The sequence below is a fragment of the Papio anubis genome, chromosome X, assembly GCF_008728515.1.
Source record: "Papio anubis isolate 15944 chromosome X, Panubis1.0, whole genome shotgun sequence".
Taxonomy (NCBI): domain Eukaryota; kingdom Metazoa; phylum Chordata; class Mammalia; order Primates; family Cercopithecidae; genus Papio; species Papio anubis.
In genome coordinates, this window is record NC_044996.1 from 51441458 (window position 1) to 51464238 (window position 22781).

The 22781-nt window shown below is 43.5% G+C and overlaps 2 protein-coding genes across 3 annotated transcripts in view; one reads left to right on the forward strand and one right to left on the reverse strand.

Annotated features, from left to right (window-relative positions):
• Positions 1–1481: 1481 nt before the first annotated feature.
• On the reverse strand, positions 1482–6895 carry LOC101006882 (60S ribosomal protein L36a). Its single transcript, XM_003919465.4, has 5 exons — positions 6674–6895; positions 6158–6263; positions 5909–5976; positions 1819–1941; positions 1482–1550 (listed from the first exon to the last, which is right to left on the reverse strand). Exons 1-5 carry the CDS (start codon positions 6764–6766, stop codon positions 1530–1532), a joined length of 411 nt encoding a protein of 136 aa, XP_003919514.2. The 5' UTR covers positions 6767–6895; the 3' UTR covers positions 1482–1529.
• A 4327-nt stretch (positions 6896–11222) lies between these two features.
• The window catches only part of BTK (Bruton tyrosine kinase), a 36951-nt gene continuing 25392 nt past the window's right edge, over positions 11223–22781 (forward strand). Inside the window, exons 1-2 of one of the 2 annotated variants that reach the window (XM_021932446.2) lie at positions 11223–11383; positions 22298–22468. In XM_021932446.2, coding sequence (XP_021788138.1) covers positions 22328–22468 — 141 coding nt within the window. In that variant the 5' untranslated portion in view covers positions 11223–11383; positions 22298–22327. The remainder of the gene's footprint in view (positions 11384–22297; positions 22469–22781) is intronic. The other variant, XM_021932447.2, reaches the window with a different exon arrangement.

Below are 22781 nucleotides of genomic sequence, written 5' to 3' on the forward strand. Positions count from 1 at the left end.
CCAGCTACTCAGGAGGCTGAGGTAGGAGAATCACTTGAACCCAGGAAGCAGAGGCTGCAGTGAGCCAAGATCATGCCACTGCATTCCAGCCTGGGCAACAGAGTGAGACTCCATCTCAAAAAAAAAGTTCTATTTCCTTGAATAAAATTTTCCAAAGTTGAAACTTTGGTACTAAAACTATTAAACACGTATTTACTCATCCAGATACCCACCCCCCTTGTTGAGATTCTCTCCCAATTATCAAAATGTGTAATATTTAACTACAAAGAGCTATAAACATCACTAAGACTGAAATGTAATAAAAAGGATTTATAGGCCAGGTGCAGTGGCTTACGCCTGTAATCCCAACACTTTGGGAGGCTGAGTCGGGCAGATCACGAGGTCAGACGATCTAGACCATCCTGGTCAACATGGTGAAACCGTCTCTACTAAAAATACAAAAATTAGCCAGACGTGGTGGCAGGAACCTGTAATCCCAGCTACTTAGGAGGCTGAGGCAGGACAATCACTTGAACACGGGAGGCGGAGATTGCAGTGAGCTAAGATTGCACCAATTGCACTCCAGCCTAGGCAACAAGAGCAAAACTCCGTCTCAAAAAAATAAAAGATGTATAATTTGGAACTGTTAGGAGGCATTTTAATGAATGGTTATTTTGTCTCTTAAGATTCTTCCACCGAGTTTAGCCAGACATGGTGGCTCACACCTGTAATCCCAGCATCTTGGAACACTGAGATGGGAATTTCACTGAAGGTCAAGAGTTCCAGACCAGCTGGGTAACAAAGAGACCCCCACCACAAAAACAAAGTAGTCAGGTGTGGTGACAGGGACCACTAGTCCCAGCTACTCAGGAGGCTGAGGCAGGAGGACCACTTGAGCCTGCAAGCTCAAAGCCATAGCAAGCTATGATCCATACCATTGGCATTCCAGTCCACATGAGAGGGAGACCTTGTCTCAAAAAAAAAAAAAAAATTCCACTAGAGAGTTTCATACGCCAGAAAACCTGTTCTTTGTAGTTATTTTGGCATAAATATGTCTACTTTAAAATGTGAGGGGGAATGTCAAAATGTTTAAGAGTGTAAGACCAAGTCCATAGACAATATTATATATGTTACAGCGTAACTGTGTCTGGAGAACAATGCCAAAATTCTTTATTAAATTAACTGTTATACCAAAGATCTGAGACTTAACTCTTAGTAAAAACATCTGATATTCACTATGTGTTACTGACTTCTCCCTATTAACCTGAAATGTGTCTACTTACATAACCAATAACCACTGCATAATGGCAAACTGCATCTCATAAGGCCCCCAGTGATTGAAGTGCCAAATTAGAAAATTGCAACATACGATGTGAACTCAACCAGTCAGCTTCAATCCAAAACAAGTAGTACCAGGAAGAGGCATAAATTTCCCCACGGGCGGAATTGTGTTGATGGCTCTAGCTTATTCCCTCCCAAAAGATGAACGGCAAACAAATGAACTGAACATAAACTCAAGATTTTATTGTCTTCATAATAAAAGATGACACTTAGAACTGGATCACTTGGCCCTGTAACAGAACAGAAAAAAGTTGAGTTCTGTATTTTGCCATGAACTACTGCCCCATCAAGAACATTATCTGTTCCTAAAATGTTCACCATGCTGTTAAGCTTCCTCATTCTTCCTTTCCTCCTTGTAGCAGAAAATCTCACATACCTTTAGCTATAGATCTAGTATTTTTAGAGGATTACCCCTGAGCTCTACGCCACAATGAATGTTCACCTTTTCAAATAATAAAGCTATGAAAAATATTGCACCTTCCACCCGCAATTATATACCTTTCTCTTCTTATCTCCTCCCAGTTCAAAATGCTTGCATCTTTTAATAGCCAGCATTCTCTTAGATCTGCAGTTGGGCTCAACGCACTCAAGCCTTAGCACAATCTTCTTTGTAGTTTTAGCCTGGAAAAAAATTAAAGCCTTAATAAATAACTACAGAAGATCAGTTTCTTCAAAAATGACTGCTTTAAATAGTACTCAGTGTACTCTTAAGCCATAGGGAGAAAATAATCTAAAAATCAGTGAATTTAAGAGAAAATGTGTAGAACTTGAGGACTAAAAAAAATAAAGGCTGGGCACAGTGGCTCATGCCTGTAATCCCAGCACTTTGGGAGGCCGAGGCAGGCAGATCACAAGGTCAGGAGTTCGAGACCAGCCTGACCAACATGGTGAAACCCTGTCTCTACTAAAAATACGAAAAGTCAGCCGAGCGTGGTGGCTTGCGTCTATAATCCCAGCTACTCGGGAGGCTGAGGTAGGAGACTCACTTGAACCCGGGAGGCAGCGGAGGTTGCAGTGAGCAGAGATCGAGCCACTGCACTCCTGCCTGAGACAGAGCAAGACTCCATCTCAAAAAAAAAAAATCTGAACCGACGCCTCTATATATATATAAAAAGAGAAAACGTGGTAATAGCAAAGATGGCATGTCATCCAGTTTAAATCCAAACTCCACTCAGATCAAACATCCTAAAGATTCCTATCAAATGGACCACCCTGAACTTGTGGCCATTCAGCAGCTCTACATAGTTCTTTTTTTTTTGAGACGGAGTCTCGCTCTGTCACCCAGGCTGGAGTGCAGTGGCCGGATCTCAGCTCACTGCAAGCTCCACCTCCCGGGTTCACGCCATTCTCCTGCCTCAGCCTCCCGAGTAGCTGGGACTACAGGCGCCTGCCACCTCGCCCGGCTAAGTTTTTTTTTGTATTTTTAGTAGAGACGGGGTTTCACTGTGTTAGCCAGGATGGTCTCGATCTCCTGACCTCGTGATCCGCCCGCCTCGGCCTCCCAAAGTGCTGGGATTACAGGCTTGAGCCACCGCGCCCGGCCTCTACATAGTTCTTTAATCCCAACAGTTTGTGAGGCTGAGGCAGGAGGATTACTTGAGCCCAGAGTTTGAGACCAGCCTGGGCAACACAGTGAGAACCTCGTCTCTATAAAAGATCAATAAATTCTAAGACTACCTAGAATTTATGTGCATTCAACTGAATTATGTAACTCAAACTACACTCCCCACTAATACTCAACTTTTTTAATTGTTCCTTTTTTTTTTTTTTTGAGACGGAGTTTCGCTCTTGTTGCCCAGGCTGGAGTGCAATGGCGTGATCTCAGCTCCTTCTCCTGGGTTCAAGCAATTCTCCTGTTTCAGCCTCCTGAGTAGCTGGGATAACAGGTGCCCACCACCACGCCCAGCTAATTTTTTTGTTATTTTTACTAGAGACGGGGGTTTCATCACGTTGGCCAGGCTGGTCTCAATCTCCTGACCTCAGGTCATCCACCCGCCTTGGCCTCCCAAAGTGCTGGGATTACAGGCCCTTAGTAAGCCACCACGCATGGCCTTGATGGCTCTTTTTACCTAAACAGAATATTGTTTACAAGTTTCATATTTACCAAAAAATTGCAAACATGCTACAGAGTTCTCATAAACCTTACAACCAGTTTCTCATCTTACATTAGTATGACTTATTAACAAACCAACACTGATGCCTTATTAACTCAAGTCCATACTTTTTAAAATTTCCTTGTATTTTCCTAATGTTCTTTTTCTGTTCTAGGACCCCATCCAGGACACAACCTAACATTTAGTCATCATGTCTCTAGACTCCTTTGGCTGTGGCAATTTCTCAGACCATTTTGATGATCTTGACAATTTCAGCACTACTGGTCAGGTATTTTGTAAAATGCCCCTCTTGGGATTTGTTTTTCTCATGATTAGATAGAGTTATGGGTTTTTTAGTGTCATTTTCATCACACCTTATCAAGGGTGTATATCAACATGACTCATGGCTGTTGATGTTAACCTTGATTACCTGGCTGAGGTAGTGCTTGTTAGGTTTCTCCACTGTAAAGTTTTATTGCATTTTTTCTTTGAGGTACAAACAATCCAATTACACTCTAAGTTATTTTAAAATATGCAACTAAGTTATTGACTTTAGTCACCCTGTCGTGCTATCAAATAGTTGGTCTAATTCATTCTAATTTTTTGTACCCACTAACCATCCCCACCTCCCCCCACTACCCTTCCCAGCTTCTGGTAACCATCCTTCTACTCTCTATATTCGAGTCCACTGGTTTTGATTTTTAGATCCCACAAATGAGAACATGTGATGTTTGTCTTTGTGTGCCTATTTCACTTAACATAATGATCTCCAGTTCCACCCATGTTGTTGTAAATGACTGGATATCATTCTTTTTTTTTTTTTTTTTTTTTTTTGAGACGGAGTCTTGCTCTGTTGCCCAGGCTGGAGTGCAGTGGCCGGATCTCAGCTCACTGCAAGCTCTGACTCCCGGGTTTATGCCATTCTCCTGCCTCAGCCTCCCGAGTAGCTGGGACTACAGGCGCCTGCCACCTCGCCCGGCTATTTTTTTGTATTTTTTAGTAGAGACGGGGTTTCACTGTATTAGCCAGGATGGTCTCGATCTCCTGACCTCATGATCCGCCCGTCTCGGCCTCCCAAAGTGCTGGGATTACAGGCTTGAGCCACCGCGCCCGGCCGATATCATTCTTTTTATGGTTGAATAGTACTCCATTGCATATAGGTCCATTTTCTTTTTTCCTTGTTTTTTTTCTTTTTTGAGATGGAGGCTTGCTCTGTCGCCCAGGCTGGAGTGCAGCGGTGTGATCTCCGCTCACTGCAGCCTCTGCCTCCCAGGTTCCAGCGATTCTCCTGCCTCAGCCTCCCGGGTAGCTGAGATTACAGGCCCGCACCACACGCCCAGCTAATTTTTGTATTTTTACTAGAGACGGGGTTTCACTATCTTGGCCAGGTTGGTCTCGAACTCCTGACCTCAGGTGATCCACCCACTTCGACCTCCCAAAGTGCTAGGCACGAGCCACTGCGCCCGGCTGCATATAGGTACATTTTCTTTATCCATTCATCCCCTGATGGACACTAAGGTTGCTTCTAAATCTTAGCTATTATAAACAGTGCTGCAACAAACATAGAAGTGCAGATATCTCTTTGGTATGCTGATTTTCTTCTGGGTATATACTCAGCAGTGGGATTCTTGGATCATATGGTAGCTCAATTTTTAAATACTCAAATTTCTTAATAAGCTTGCCCCTTTAGCAGCAAGAGTTCTGATACTACTGCTAGCTTGCAGTTCTTAACAGGCCAAAACCTAGTTAGAACCTGTCTTCTAAACAAGTTATCCAAATGTGAAAAGGTATAAAAAAGCATTCTTTCTGCCACCCTGAGACCAAACTACTTACTGCATCCAAATGAGCACTAAAGTCATTCCTTAATACTTTCTGGAGCTAAACTGCACCAGAGGCAAAGTGCCAAAAGAAATGCTGTGTTGGAGAGAATGCTCCATTCCAATCATCGTGCTAATTACTTTAATGGTTAGCCAAATCACCTAAGGTTTGAGAATAAACAGAAACTCGCTCAGCCTGAGAATACAGAATTCAGGAGGCTAGCAGACAGGCCTAAATGGCTATTCTATAAGAGTTTTAAGACTTCCCGAGAACAGGTAGCTGACTGCAGGTTTCTGTGATGAGAAACAACAGAACTTAGTGCAACCAACAGTCGAGGATTCAGACATGACGACAGATAAGGAGCAAGGCCAATGAAAGGATTTACAAGTGTACTCACACCTCAGTTCTTAGGAAAGCAGGGCACATTCCTCGATTTTTTGCCTCTTCAGAAGGGAAAGGATAAAAAATCGTAAACACTGAAATAGTGCAGTATTGTGGACTAATCAGACCTGAGTTGCATTCCCAGCTCCATCACCTACTAGATATATCACTGCAGTCAACTGTGAAAACTTCGCTAAACTAACGCTATACCTATATCATGAAGTGTGTGGACTAGAGACAAGTATACATCCTTACTGCAATTAAGTGGGAAACGTCAAATAGTAATTACCACTCACCTTTTTCCGGAAAATCGGCTTAGTTTGCCCACCATAGCCACTCTGCTTCCTGTCATAACGCCGCTTTCCTGGGAAAACGAATTGGTATTTGTTATAATACCAGCAAGTAATTCTTACAGGTTTTATCTTAATTTTGCAGCAGAAATATTAACGCTCAAGTCGGGCGTGGGGGGGAAGAGACCTGGACCCGTATGTTACTCTACAACACAAATGTCACATTAACACCAAATTATGCAGAATCCATCTTACCCTGGGCATACAGAGAATCCTTGCCCTTCTTGTACTGTGTCACTTTGTGGGGTTGGTGCTTGCCACACTTCTTACAGAAAGTCCGGCGGGTTTTAGGGACGTTAACCTAGTAAAGAAACCGTTCAGAACGTGCAGTGTTATTTGACGACAATGGCACAACGCCCTACCTCACCCAGCTAAAGCTAAGGCACTCCACGAGTACTCCTCACTACATGCTAACTCTGACTACAGGGTGGGTCAGCCCCATGTGCTTCAAGCAGAGCTTCCTCCCTCCGTCGAGCCCCAAAGAGGGAAAAGATCTTATTAACTCCACCCCCGGCTAACTCTACCTCTTTGAACCCATCACTTCAATTCCTGGCCCCGTAGCCCGGTCCCTTTAGGGTTGATCCCGGCAAAATTGGGTTGCTCCGGTATATCGAGTCCACACAGGAGCCTGGACCCATCCCGGCACAGCACCGGCGACGAAGGGGGGACAGATTACGCTGGATGTTACTCGGCCCCACCAGCAAGTCCTACCATGATTGCGAGAGCGATACCGGCACGGGAAGAAAGAAAGAAGCCGCGCCGCAAACGGAAGTATATAGGAGGTTCCCGATCGCACTTCCTCATGGGAGTCGGTAGGAGCAATCATAGAGTGTAAGGCTCGGCGCAGCGCCCTCCGGCTGCTGAGAGGACTCAGTTCCGAGCCGCGGGCGGGAGCTTAAGGAAGGACTCCGCCTAAAGGGTGGTCCACTCACCCCAACTTCCGCCCCGCAGCTTTGCAGCGTTTCGTCACTTTATCTCTTTTGGTGGACGCTGCTACATAGTGGCGTTCAGTGAAGGGAGCAGTGTTTTTCCCAGATCCTCTGGCCTCCCCGTCCCCGAGGGAAGCCAGGACTAGGGTCGAAAAGAGGGGTCCTCCACCTCCACGTTCCATTCCTGTTCCACCTCAAGGTCACTGGGAACACCTTTCGCAGCAAACTGCTGATTCAATGAAGGCCTGGAGGGAGCCAATTGCTCCAGTTCATCAATCACATGGCCAGTTGGTCCATTCAACAAATGGTCATTAGATGCCCATTATGTATCAGGCACTGTTCAGGGGGAGGGATACGGTAATCTAATAGGCTTATAAATGTACAATTATGAACTAAGTACTTTGAAGAAAAGGAACAATGATTGGCGTTAAAGCAGCACCCTTCTGTTGAGGGAGTAAGTCAGCTGCTCTAGGTTCTGAAAAGTGACAATGAAATTGTTCGGCTCCTGTAATAGCAACCATCAAGCCTAGAAGTAGAAAGTATCCAGTGGCTCTTCCCTTCCTTGCAGACCTGGCAGAAGGCATATACTAGGTTTCAAGAGAGTCCAGCATAGAAAGACTGCAGGGTACTAAACATTTTAAATAGATTGTGTCATACAATTCTCACAGTAATTCTAGGAGACAGGTGGTACTATTATTCCCATTTTACAGGTTAAGAAATTGAGGTCGTAGGATGTTAAACGATTTTACCAATGTCAACAGTATTTAGTGAATCTAGGATACAAACCTGGGTAGACTGACTCTAGAACCTGGGTTCCTTTAACATTATAAAATACTGCTGTTGTGGCCTGGTGATTATAATAGCTAATATATATGTGTGTGTATATATATATATATATATATATATATATATATAGGGCACTTACTATATGCCAGGCATTGTCCTAACCACCTTACATACTACCCCTTTTAATCCTGACAGCAACCCCAGGAGGTATGTACCAGTATTAGTATTTAACAGGTGAGGACACTAAGGCACAAGAGATGTTAAGTTTACTTACCTGAAGTCACACAGGTTGTTATTTTTTTGTGGAACTGGAATTTGATCCTAGGTAGTCTAACACTACAGCCTTGCACTTAACCACTACATCATACCAAGGAAGCAGGGGCATCTGCAGTGTAGAGGATGGTGAGGAGACAGAATTGGGCTGAGACACAGGAGGAGGTGGCAGTGGAGTAGGGACTGACGAACCATGACAGTCTGGGGTATCTTGCTTGCACAACCCTCCAGGAACACGCGTGGGACCTGAGCTGACACTCTGATCACCCCCTTTTTTGTTGGGTGGTCTCTGGGAATGAGATAATAAAAATATTACCACTACCTGCTACATTTCCTGAAAGTTTCTTTGCCAAACTTCCAGCATTTTCTTTTTCTTTCCAGATTCTTAAGCAATCTCACTGGCCTTTAGGGGTTTATGTTAGTAACATAGAAATATGAAGACCATGAACATGGCCCCTCTTCATTTAATCAACCTTAGTTCTTTCTATCATACCTGTATTACATGGCTTTGTGGGGGTTTTGCTTGTTTTTGCTTACTTAAAAAAATTTAATTGACAAAAATTGTTTATATTCAAGGTGTACAACATGATGATTTGATATGTGTATACACTGTGTAATGATTACCACAGTCAAATTGATTAACATATTTATCATCCATCACCATCCATAGTTACCATAGAGGAGGTGAGGACACTTAAAATCTGCTCTCTTATCAAATTTCAATAATACAATGTTATTAACTATGGTCACTATATTGTACATTAGATCCCCAGAGCTTATACATCCTATAAGTGAAAGTTTGTACACCAATGCTGACACTGAGGTGGGAGGATCACTTGAGCTGTTCTCTGTTTTGGACATGTTCCTGCTCATTAATTTCCCCTAAGATGAGGCACTCAGAACTGGATGCAGGACTCTAGGTGTGGTCTGGCTTTGCAGAGTAGGTGGCATGTTACCTTCCTCTGTCTAGATATTTTACTTCTGTAAGGAAGCCTCAATGTCACGTTGGCTTTTCTGGAAGCCATGTTAACTGACATGACATGCCTTTTGATTACTATCAGCAAAAATCCCTGAACCATTTTCACAAATACTACTGCTACTCCACTTTCTCCTGGAGTCATTTGAAGTTCAAATTTGGGGCCCAGTTGTGAGACATCACCTTTAGCCCCGGTAAAATATACTTTGTGGAATTTGGCTTCTCACACCAGGTGATCAAGATCTTTTTGGAAACTAATTGCCCTCTTCCATCATCCAGTCTAGCACACAGAGCCTTGCACCATTCATAAACTAACTGGGCTACTTTTTATATTTTCCTCAAAGATCATCAACAAAAATGTTGAACAGGATAGCACCAAGAATAGAACCTTATATTGCATTGGGAATCTGTTCAGGTGACACTCAGCTGTTCATTTGTGCTATCTGAGTACAGTCCTCCTGTCAGTATGGATGAGTGTGCTAGGGGAGTGGTCGTGGGCAGAGGGTGAAGAAGAGCCTACGTTTACTTGCTCTTTTCCCTTGTGCTCCTCTCTCTCTCTTGTTTAGCTCTCCCACTGGATGCCTGTCACCTCCCAGTCCCCACCCCAAGATGGACCTTGAGAAGGGACAGGGCATGTGACAACAAGTGACATAAGATGAAGAAAAGAGGAGGGAAGGTGAATGCTTGTGACCAATCCTCAGGCAGGTGAGTGGAGCAGCTATTGGGGGTGACTAGCAAAAGGATAGAAGTTGTCAATAAAGTAAGGCAATCGTACAACACATGCTGTCCATCTATCTTGTGCAAATGTGAGGATCAACCACTATATCATCAGTCTACAAATACTTTAAATGTTTTTATTTAAAGTCCTGTTGGTGACCGGAAGAGGTGGCTCACCCCTGTAATCCCTGTATTTTGGGAGGCCGAAGCAGGAGGATCGCTTGAGTCCACGAGTTTGAGACCAGCCTGGGCAACATAGTGAAACCCCACCTCTACAAAAAATACAAAAATTAGCCCAGCACAGTGATCTGTGCCTCTAGTCCCAGGTACTAGGGAGGCTGAGGTGAGAGGATCGCTTGAGCCCAGGAGACAGAGGCTGCAGTGAGCCATGATCATGCCGCTGCACTCTAGCCTGGGCTTCAGAACAAGACCCTGTCTCAAAAAAAAAAAAAAAAAAAAGGTCCCAAGGCCTGTTGGGGGTTGGGGGTGAGGGGAGGGATCTTAGAGGATGGGTCAATAGGTGCAGCAAATCACCACAGCACACATATACCTATGTAACAAACCTGCACCTTCTGCACATATATCCCATTTTTTTGTTTGCTTGTTTGTTTGTTTTTTAGACGAAATAAAGAAAAAAAATAAGGTCCTGTTGACTTAAAAGCTCAGATGAACTTGTAGTGGGACCTGTGATCTGTTTCTACACTAGGATACAGTGCCTTGGGGCAAGGAAATATGGTAGTGCCCAAGATGTCAAAGTGGGCAGGCAGATCAGTCAGCAGGGGCTCCAATGTCATGGTCTGCATTCAATACTGGCTGCATTTCCTAGAAGAATCCCTGGGGGAAACATTGCAGTTGGGAGCATAAAGTAGGGGGCCCCTGAGAAAACCTCCAGGCTTCAAGTGACACTAGTCTGCTTTACGGGTTTACACGACTCAAGAGAAAGGTGTACATTGAGAGATAATCCCTGAGGCTGAATCTTAAAAGAAGAAAATCAACATCCACAGAAAATGGGGAAGGGCACAAGTATTTCTGTGGGCTTATATTCCGACATTTTTATCTGTAGGGGAAAAATGCTTTCTTAGAAAATGACTCAGCAGGGGGAAGTCTTGTCTCTACCTCTGTCTGGCTCTGTCCTTTGGGGTCCCTTCACTATCAAGTTCAACTGTGTGTCCCTGAGACTCCTCTGCCCCGGAGGACAGGAGACTTGAAAACACTCTTCCTGGCCAATCTCTTTGCTCTGTGTCTGCCAGCCCCCAGCATCTCTCCTCTTTTCTGTAAGCCCCTCTCCCTGTGCTGACTGTCTTCATAGTACTTCAGGTATGTTGTCCCTTTACCTCTAGGAGGATAGCTTGATGACCTGTCTGCTCAGGCCAGCCCCATCTAGAGTCTCAGTGGCCCCAGTCATGTTGAGAAAGGTTCTTTCAGAGACAGACTCAAGATAGTAGTGTCAGAGGTCCCAAGCAAATGAAGGGCGGGGACAGTTGAGGGGGTGGAATAGGGACAGCAGCAGGGAACCAGATAGCATGCTGCTGAGAAGAAAAAAAGACATTGGTTTAGGTCAGGAAACAAAAAAAGGGAACTGAGTGGCTGTGAAAGGGTGGGGTTTGCTCAGACTGTCCTTCCTCTCTGGACTGTAAGAATATGTCTCCAGGGCCAGTGTCTGCTGCGATCGAGTCCCACCTTCCAAGTCCTGGCATCTCAATGCATCTGGGAAGCTACCTGCATTAAGTCAGGACTGAGGTGGGTCTGGGGTATGGCAGGGGCTGGGCAGCAGCAGCAATGTACCTTTCTTGGGACCCCTAAAAAACAGAGAGACAGCATGGCTGGTGCCATTTATCAGCTAGCAGAGGAGGCTGACGGAGGGTGGGAGTGTCATCAGCACAAGGCCCTGGCAGTCCCGTCTGGTGATTAGAGAGGCTGAAAAGGTCCTTTCCGACAAGAGCTGTGGGTGGGGTGAACAGGAAGAGAAAAATGTGACATGAGGTGACCATCCGAACAGGTAGCAAATGTTAGAAAGGGGTACCTCTGGCAAACTTAGTGGAAAAGTAATATTGCAGGGAGCAGTCAGATAAAAACAAGCCCTTCTGTCAAATAGTGCTTGAAGACTCAATAGGGATACATGGGTCAATGAAGCCCTTAGAAAAAGAAATACTAAGAGGCAGATTCTCTGAGAACATGGTAAAAGCTCACGCTCCACATTATGCAGTTGACTTTTGTGAGCTAGGGAAAGGCCCGGCTAGGCCAGGGTGTAGGCTACCTGCCTCGAGCTGTACCAGGCCAAATGTTGCCAGGATCAGAGCCAGCTTTGTTGAAAGGACTGTGTGAAAGCTGTGCCAACCTCGTGGTAACAATGGGTAAAAGACTGGGCCAGGAGAAAGCAGCCTCTGCCTCAGCCCGGACAGTGTGGCCAACCCCTCAGGTTCTGGCAAAGGTTTCTCCTCTTATCATTGCCCTCCATGTGCATGGCTTGCTTGTCTCTTGTCTTCATTATTTCTCCTTTCTTTTTCTCCTCTCCAACCTCCTCCTCTTCCCACTCGTCCTCCTTTCTCTACCTGTATCCCTTCTTCACTATACCCTCCTCTGTTCTGTTGATTACCATAGACTCTGACATACAGTTAGCACTTAATAAATAATTGCCGAATTACATTGACTTTTTCTTGCTCCTTTCTTCCCCTGCTCTTTTCCCTTTTCCTTTCCCTTTCCCTTTCCTCCTCCCTGCCTGCCTAGTACCTTCCCCATAAGGTGGTTGTGAGCAGTAAATGTGCAAATACATGTAAAGCATTTAGAACAGAGCCTGGCAATGGCAAGTGCTGGATCTCAGTATTTGCTATAATTTTTACTCTGCCTCAGACCTGCCAATGTCCCCCAGAGGGCCTACCTAGAGCAAATTATAGGACATTTAGAATAAAAGTGATTGGTGACCCCAATCAAGACATCCTTGGATAAGTTGCCCAGACTCCAAATGAACCAATTTCTTGGCCACCTAGCTCTCAAAGCTGAAAGTCTCTGTCTCATGCCATGCATGTCTAGAGGCAGGGCAGCAGCAAAGCCCAGCGGCTATGAGGGGTCTACACAGCTCAGTGGCTGTCATCTTTACTCATGGCAACCTAAAGCATTATACCCAAACAGTGTCCCTTAGGGCTTGCCCTATCTATTCTGATTCCTTTTATACTCAAACTATTTAAACTGCTTGCTTGTGTTGAAGTCCAAATTTCCATTGCATATGGCTGTTGATGTTTTTGTTTGGAATTCTTTTTTTTTTTTTTTTTTTTTGACACGAAGTTTTGCTCGTGTTGCCCAGGCTGGAGTGCAATGGCACGATATTGGCTCACCACAACCTCCGCCTCCCGGGTTCAAGCGATTCTCCTGCCTCAGCCTCCCAAGTAGCTGGGATTACAGGCATGCGCCACCACGCTAATTTTGTATTTTTAGTAGAGACAGGGTTTCTCCATGTTGGTCAGGCTGGTCTTGAAATCCCAACCTCAGGTGATCTTCTCGCCTGGGCCTCCCAAAGTGCTAGGATTACAGGCCCGAGCCACCACAACCAACCTGGAATTCTTTGTAAACTCCTATGGTGTGAACTAATGTAACTTTCCATCCACTTATGGGGGATTGGTGCAATTTTAAATTATCACTATGATTTGCTATTTCCATTCGAGCAAATTTCCTATAGAGTTTCCTTTCAGTGGACTAGACCTATATCAGGAAGTGACTTAGGTATAAAGGGAAGATATAGCTTTCAAAAACCAAAGTTTGGGTGTTCTCCAAAGAGTTATCAGATACCCCCTTCTACTCCCGCAGTGATCTGATTGCTGAGATCTGATTGTAACTACTGAAAATAAGGAAGAACTAGAATTTTCAGTGACACAGTGCTCAACAAGAAGCTAGAAAAGAGGCCTTGACATATTTGACTCCAAAGCTACTTGGTTATGCATGAAGCCATCTGGGGAGGGGAAGGAGGAGGGAGAACTCCTCTGAGGACCCTGAAACAATTGGGCCACGTGTGACTTTCAGTTTCTATGGAGATTCATGTGCAGTGGCTGAGGGTGATCTGAGAGCACTGGAAACCCAGAAGCTTTAATCCCAGGCTCTTCTATCTGCTCTTAGAAAGTTCTCACAAGATATCTTTAGGATTATATTGGTTATTTGAATCTCAAGGAGAAGCTGATCTCACTGCCCTACCTCCCTGAACTGAAAACAAACTGTAGTCTGTTAGCTCACCCTAGAAGAAAGAAATTCTAGAGTCAAGAGAAGTTAAGTTTTAGACAAGTTGGAGGTTGGAATATACTGTAGTTTAAGATCTTTGACTCAATGAAAAAAACAAAACAAAACAAAACAGACTTGTCTGCAGTAAAACCAGAGTTTTAAAAATGATTAGAAATGGACCAGAAAAGAGATAAGGATAATGAGAAAGGGGGTTCTCTAAAACTATTTGGAGCTGAAATTGGGACAGTGTTTCTGGAAACTATTTTGGCAGTATGCATCAAAATGCAAAATGCACATACTTTTTTGACTCGGGAAATGATGCTTGTATAGAGATCCTAATAACATGGGAAAATAATTAGGAATAATGTTAAATAAGAATCTTAGACCTTTTTTTGGAAAAAGGTACCTTGAATGGATGGATAGATAGATAAATAGATACATACATACATACATAGACGTTACGAAAAATAGGTAAATTAACTGATTGTGCAATATGATCTCAAATATTATAAGAAACATGCACAGAAAAAAATGGAAGGAAATATGCCAAAATATTAATGCCTCCAGATGAGTTTATAATTGATTTTTTTCTTTTTTATTTCCCTGTACTTGACATATTTTCTACAATATGCATGTTTTGTTTTACTATATTTTGTTTTGTTTCGAGATAGGGGTCTCCCTATGTTTCTCAGGCTGGCCTTGAACTCTTGGGCTCAAGCGATCCTCCCATATCAGCCTCCTAAGTAGCTGGGACTACAGGTGCACACCACTGCACCCAGCTGCGTGTGTTATTTTGATATCGATGGAAAAAATAAATAAAATGTTTAAGCCAAGGAAAACAAAAACTAGGTTGAAAAAGAAGGCCAAAGGGGCACACAAGTCCAGAGTGAAAGACAGACACCCCAGCAGTCACCTTCAGAGCAGAGGGAAAATATTGAAAGTATTACCACCGATCTGATCTGGCACTGACTATAAACTTGCAGATTGGCTCTCTGGCTCTCCTTCCATCATCAATTGGCCAGAATATATTGTCGCTAGTGCAAGACAAAAAGAGATGATGAATCACAGAGACCTAGAAGTTTCCAAAACCACAGAAGAAAAATGTAAAATGCTAAAAACATAAGGCCAGGCGCGGTGGCTCAAGACTGTAATCCCTGCATTTTGGGAGGCCGCAGCAGGCGTCATGGTGTGCGGCTGTAATCCTAGCTACTCAGGAGGTTGAAGCACGAGAATTGCTTGAAACTGGGAGGTAGAGATTGCAGTGAACCAAGATTGCACTACTGTACCGAAGCCTGGATGACAGAGTGAGACTCTGTCTCGAAAATAAATAAATAAATAAATAAATAAATAAATAAATAAATAAATAAATAAAACATGAACTGCTATGGAAGAACCAGAGAGCCCTACGGCCTCCTGTAAATGACTACAGCAGGAGAGTTTCCCTGGTCAGCATGCAGCCAGAAAATTGAGTTTGGCTTGATGCCTTCATCACAAATTTGGTCCCCTGTAGCCCTGACTATGAAGCTTATCATAAAATAATTAGGTTTCACTGGGGCCCGAACAAAAGCATCTTGGGAATTTAACAAGATTGATTAGGTTGCTTTGTTGCTGTGGTTATGATTTTTTTCTTTTTTTTTTTTTTTTTTTTGAGATGGAGTCTCACTCTGTCACCCAGGCTAGAGTGCAGTGTCACAATTTCGGCTCACTGCAACCTCCACCTCCTGGGTTCAAGCGATTCTCCTGCCTGAGCCTCCTGAGAAGCTGGAATTACAGGCGCGCACCACCACGCCTGGCTAATTTTTGTATTTTTAGCAGAGACGGAGTTTCACCATGTTGGTCAGGCTGGCCTCGAACTCCTGACCTCATGGATCCACCTGCTTTGGCCTCCCAAAGTGCTGGGATTACAGGTGTGACCCACCGCGACTGGCCAGTTATGATATTTAAAGAAGACTTCTCTTCTGGTCCCAAGGCCAAGGAATTCTCAATTGAAATCTCAGTTAGAACCTGAAGGATGCTTCTTGGGACTGGGAATAGATTTTCTGTAGGCCAAATTTAGGCTCCCACTAGAGATAGTTGATAATTCTACCACATTTCGTAGTGAAGCATCGGGAAGACAGGACTGAAAAGGCAAGAAGGAATGATGCAAAGTGCATAGTCCAACAGATAAGCTGGACCTGGATTTGCCACTTTGTCTAAGTAACTGAGAATTCATTCTGAGATTAAAAAATCACAATAATGTTCACAGCAGCATGGTTTATCATTGAAAACAAACAACCTAAAGTCCATCAACAGGAGAATGAATAAATTGGAAGGTATTAATCATATAGAATATTTTATGCATATAAAAATGAATTAAAACATATGAAGTAGAACTACCCAGATAAATAAATAAAACCTAACATATTATATTGAGGGGAAAAAAGCAAGTTGCTGAAGAATGTGTACCATATATATATATAATTTTTTTTTTTTTTTTTTTTTTTTTTGCGACGGAGTTTCACTCTTGTTGCCCAGGTTGGAGTGCAATGGCGTGATCTGGACTCACTGCAACCTCCACCTGCTGGATTCAAGCGATTCTCCCGCCTCAGCCTCCTGAGTAGCTGGGAGAGTAGCGTTGGCCCAGCTAGTTTTTGTATTTTTAGTAGAGACAGGATTTCACCATGTTGGTCAGGCTGGCTGCTCTCGAACTCCTGACCTTGCCGTCCACCCACCTCAGCCTCCCAAAGTGTTGGGATTACAGGCGTGAGCTACCGCACCTGGCCATATGTAAATTTTATTTTATTTTATTTATTTTTTTTTTTTTGAGACAGAGTCTCGCTCTGTCGCCCAGGCTGGAGTGCAGTGGCGCGATCTCAGCTCACTGCAAGCTCGGCCTCCCGGGTTTACGCCATTCTCCTGCCTCAGCCTCCCAAGTAGCTGGGACTACAGGCGCCCGCCACCTCGCCCGGCTAGTTTTTTGTATTTTTTTTAGTAGAAACGGGGTTTCACCGTGTTAGCCAGGATGGTCTCGATCTCCTGACCTCGTGATTCGCCCGTCTCGGCTTCCCAAAGTGCTGGGATTACAGGCTTGAGCCACCGCGCCCGGCCTGTAAATTTTAAACATGTAAACCAATACTATATATCTTTTACAGATACTTACATCTGTAATAATAATATGAAAACATACTTAGGAATGATAAACACCAAATTCAAGATACTGGTAATCTCTGAGGAGGGAGAAGACTAAGATTTTGGAGTACATAAAGGGGTCTTGATTATATAGATAGTATTTCAGTTCTTAACACCTCAGGCAGTATGGCACAATGTTAGGATTTTGTAGAGCTAAGCGGTGAGTCCATGATTGTAATGTTATAGACTCTGTACTTTCTATTTTAAATATTTCATAATATAAAACAAAGTATATTTGAGGCCATGTGCGGCAGCTCACACCTATAATCCCCGCACTTTGGAAGGCTGAGGCAAGAAGATCACTTGCATCCAGGAGTTTGGGACTAGCCTAGGCAACAAAGTGAGACCCGTGTCTCTAAAAAAAATTTAAACATTAGCTGGGTGTGGTAGTGCACACCTGTAGTCCTAGCTACTTGAGAGGCTGAGGTAGGACAATCGCTTGAGCCTGGGAGGTGGAGGCTGCAGTGAGTGGTGATCCTGCCACTGCACTCCATCCTGGGCGATAGAGTGAGACCCTGTCTCAAAAAAATGGAAGGTATATTTGATCAAAGTTTTATATTCACAGTAAGCAATAAGAACCCTAGGGACAGAGAAGGGTGGATGTTCCACCTAAACACTGTGCTTTCATTCCATCAACAATGAAACATCCAGGAAAGGAAACAAGCGACTCTAGAAATTCACTAGTTAGACAGAATCTCCTTGGGCATGATTTAAAGAGAGAAAATGTAAGAAAACCTGGAAAGACTAAGAAGAGTTCTCATGTGGAAAAAAATATAATTGACAGTTAACAGGGACAGATCATCCTTACCAGCCTGGAGGAATACTGCAGAGGAAAGAGCTTAGGATCTTAAATACTCTCTTATCTCCTGTATTTACCACCATTTCCTCTCTTGCTGAACATTCCTAGAAAATGGAGAGGAGTTTGTCCCAACTGCTCTTTGATGATAGCCCCAAGGCAGATAGCAGCAACCTCATCAAAGACCAAAAAACAAATAAACAAACAAAAATCCCTCAAGTAGGCAATGAAACACCACAAAAAGAGCAAGGGCTATAGATGATATACCAAGAGCTATAGATGGATGAGGTTGGACAAGTCACATAACCTCTGTGAGTGTCAGTTTCCTCATCTGTTTGTTGTGAGGAATAAATGAAATAATACCTGTAAAATACCTGACAGGTAGAAGTCACCGAAAGGAACAGAAGTTCCATTCCATCCCCCTAAGGAAAGACAGGGAATGGCCAGAATCTTCCTAACCAAATGAGTAGTAGTTTCAAGGAGAGATCAAGAGAAAACACTACTTCTTGGATATTTTGGCTAAGTAGTTATTTGAAGTACAGTTGACTGGTTATTTTAAGTCATATCTCATAGACTCTTCCCAATCATAGGCTGGCTGTGTAGTTTTCTGAATTTTGCTCTGGTATTCTTCTTCTTCTTCTTTTTTTTTGAGACTCCAGGCTGGAGTGCAGTGTCACGATCTTGGCTCACTGCAACCTCCGCCTCCTGGGTTCAAGTGATTTTCCTGCCTCAGCCTCCCAAGTTGCTGGGATTACAGGTGCCTGTCACCATGCCCAGCTAATTTTTTGTATTTTTAGTAGAGACGGGATTTCACAATGTTGGCCAGGCTGGTCTCTAACTCCTGACCTCAAGTGATCCGCCAGCCTTGGCCTCCCAAAGTGCTGGGATTACAGGCGTGAGCCACCACACCTGGCCTTATTATTCTTAATAGTATTTTATCTTACGAGCAAAGATAAGAGCCCAAGATGGCTTAGTTTACTGATTCTGCAAGTGCTATTTCTATTAATTCTTTGGCACAGTGCAGTTTGTATGATGGCTGAACTCTTGTTAATAAGCTTCGTCTTTCTGAATTCTGCTGCTCCATAGGGAGCTAGGAGGCTGCAAAAGGTGGCCATGTAAAAATCCTTGCATTTATAGTTTAATAAAGAGAACATTATAACACTGGAACTTTATATTTTAAATGAAGAGCTGTGTGTCTATTATTTCTCCTCCCCCATTTCTTTCTTTCTATGAACAACAGTGGTGTGTGTGTGTGTGTGTTTGAGACACTCATGTCACTTCCATTTCCACCCTTCACCCCGAGTGGATCTCAGGGTCGGCCATCATTGTGCATATTTTGTGGTCAAACTGACTCTGTAGGCTACTGAAATTGTTTTTTTAAAAAAATGGGGCCTTTACTGGCCGGGCACGGTGGCTCATACCTGTAATTCCAGCACTTTGGGAGGCCAAGGTGGGCAGGTCACCTGAGGTCAGGAGTTCAAGACCAGCCTGGCCAACATGGGGAAACCCTACCTCTACTAAAAATACAAAAATTAGTCAGGCATGGTGGCACTTGGGAGGCTGAGGCAGGAGAATTGCTTGAACCCAGGAGGTGGAGGTTGCAGTGAGCCAAGATTGCGCCACTGTGCTCCAGACTGGGCAACAAAGCAATACTCCATCTCCAAAAAAAAAAAAAAAAAAAAAAAAATGAGGCCTTTAACAATAAGTACCCACAGAAACTTTACCCTCTAACTACTTTTTAACTCATAGCTGTGTGTTACACATCAACCTTCTGGAGGACTCAAAGATGGATCCATTTCCTTTCACATAGCTGAGTGATGGATCAAGTGGTGCCTAAGGAAGAGCTACCACATTTTCAGGCTGTGTGAGTCTGGACTGGATCACAAAAAATAGGAGAAAAGCAGTCAAAGAACGTGATACCAAATCATGGCAATTCTGGTAGACCTCTAGCTCAATGATCTAGAGGTGGAGGCCATTTCACCTTTTGCTCAGAGGGGCGATGGCTAGTGAGAGACTTGCTTACTTCCTCATAGTCAGACCAGCACCAAACCCTGCCCCAATACAGATACTTGAGAGAGAGGAAGACTTCCTCTTGTACAAACTGGATTTATTCTAAAACAGAAAAAGAGTAGAGGCAGCTTCCAGAAGGACCTGTCTTATAGGAAGTAAGAGCAGGGGCCAAGAATGAAACAGATGGTGGATCTAAGCAGGGAATGTATCCACTAAGAGCCTGCAACAAAACTAAAGGTAAAATGCTGCCTGCGATCTATTCAACTAAGAGAAGTACACCAGACGTGGTTTGTTGGGATGCTTCTGACCCCCATTTACTGGTCATGGTACTCAATTTGTTTAGGGTTTTATTTTTTATCCTGTAATTTGAGTCTTTGATTGTGAAGAGGTACTTAATTATAATTTGCCACAAGAACGATTGTGGTATGATTACAGGGATCTCAATGAGTTGGTAGTTCCAGAGAATAGAGTAGTATTATTTGGCTACCACTACTCCTGAGTAAATGCATAATTGTAATGTTAAAATGAACCTCTTTGAGGTTACAGCTAAAACTGAGTGTTGGAAAGGGCTGATTGTAAACTCATCAATTTGTCACTCCAGTGAGAGACCATTTAAACCAGGGAGTCAGGGTGTGTGGCAGAGTGGAGGGAAAGATTTGCACTCTTGCCCAATTTTTCTCAAAATCTAATTTACAAAATATTGAATCAATCCACCTCCAGAAGATGGTGGCATACACATGGTAGATAAGTGGCAAAGCGATCGTCCAGAACACCCCTGGTGTTCCTTTGACATATTTTCGTCTCCCCAGCATGAGAATAGAGCCTCCTACACCACAGGAAAGAGCAGAATAACAGTGTGGATAGCCCCCCAGGCTTTCATAAAATTCACTCCCTTGCTTTCCTAGTGTGAGCAATAATCTGCTTAAAAAGTAAAAAAAAAAAAAAAAAAACAACTGCTGACTTTATTCATTCTTCTTGCACGGTGCCACCAAAAGCATAAGGAGTTACTGAAAAAAAAAAAAAAATTCCCATCCCCCACCCCGCCATAGGAAAAATCCCTACCTCTAATAAAACTTGAGTGGAGGGCTGGTGGTTTTTTCATTACTTACTTAGTGTTTTTTTGTTGTTGTTTTTGGTTTTGTTTTTTGAGATGGAGTTATGCTCTTGTTGCCCAGACTGGAGCATAATGGCACAATCTCGGCTCACTGCAACCTCCGCCTCCCGGGTTCAAGCGATTCTCCTGCCTCAGCCTCCCAAGTAGCTGGGATTACAGGCACCCGCCACTACGCCTGGCTAATTTTTGTATTTTTAGTAGAGGTGGGGTTTTGCCACATTGGCCAGACTGGTCTGGAACTGCTGACCTCACAGGTGATCCGCCAGCCTCGGCCTCCCAAAGTGCTGGGATTACAGATGTGAGCCACCAAGCCCAGCCTAGTGTTCTATTTTTATGACAGCATTTGTTTTCACTTTATCTTTCCAACGAAAGTTCGGAATTAGTAATAATATAACATTGTGCATAAACTGTAAGTGAATAACTGATATGAAGTGTTGCTTGGTGTGAATAAAAAAGCCAATGGTGACTTTGGGGATTTTATTTGTCTTTCTGTGTTTCAGTTACCTAAATTGAATCCTTCTGGAGTATTGTAGGTTTGGGGAGGCTAAATGAGTTGCGTTTCATAAATGAACAGAGGTGGCATTTATATCAGTAAGACAGTTAGTTGCATCAATTTTGCCTGATGCTGTCTAAAAGAACTAATTTAAGCTAAATGGGGAAAAGGTCAGAAAACAACAACTACCCCCCTCCCACACACACACACCCCAAAAAAACATATATATATATGTTTTCAACTTTAGAACAAAGCTTCTATCCTTTGTAGCTCTGTCAGTGGGTGTGGGCAAAATCAGTTGGGCAGCAGTTAGTGTGTGTCCATAACTGCAGGTGCAGCCTCCATATCCTTATTAGTTCCCTTGGTTACAGACCCCAGTGGGACAATGTTTGAAAAATTACATTCACTGTCTAGGAAATTGGGAACTGAAAGTCCAATATTTGCCTCAGTGGAGTTCTGGCACCTGCATTATCCCTTCTGGGTATATCAAGATCAACAGCTGCACAGATACTTGCTTTTCACAGATTCTACACATATCATATAAAGGTGAATAGTGTAAAGCTATCTCTGCGCCTTACTAAGCACACAGGTGTGTGCCATTTAACATCTAGAGCATTCCATTGCCTTATATAAGAACCCAGTTTATATGAGCTCACAACATCGAACCAATCTCCCTAATTCAGTGTGCATCCATTATACCTAAAACCTGACAGAGCTGGGGGCTGTGGGAGGAGGGTGGTAGGAAGAAATTATTTTGTGAGCTGTGCACATTTTTGTTCCATTTGAAACTAGGTAGCTAGGCTGAGGGGGAACCAAGAGGGATGAGGATTAATGTCCTGGGTCCTCAGGAACTTTCATTATCAACAGCACACAGGTGAGCTCCAGAAAGAAGAAGCTATGGCTGCAGTGATTCTGGAGAGCATCTTTCTGAAGCGATCCCAACAGAAAAAGAAAACATCACCTCTAAACTTCAAGAAGCGCCTGTTTCTCTTGACCGTGCACAAACTCTCCTACTATGAGTATGACTTTGAACGTGGGGTAAGTTTCTCGACTATGAAACCTGAGTTTCAAGATGTCAAGGACTTGGCCTTAGATCTTTCTTGGGGAAGAGGTAAATTTTCATTGGTAGGAGGAGGGGGGTAGAATAGACCTAAGTCCAAATTCAGCAAAGTATTTCCTAGCCTGTAACTAGCTAAAGCCGGCAAGTCAAAGGTCCTAAGAAGCCAGAAGGAAAATATTACCGTGGAATCTTGGAATTGATGAGCACTCATGAAATGATTATTGAGAATGAAATCGAAGAGTTGGAAATTGCTTCCTTACTTCCTATGAGTAAGGCACATACAGTCATTCA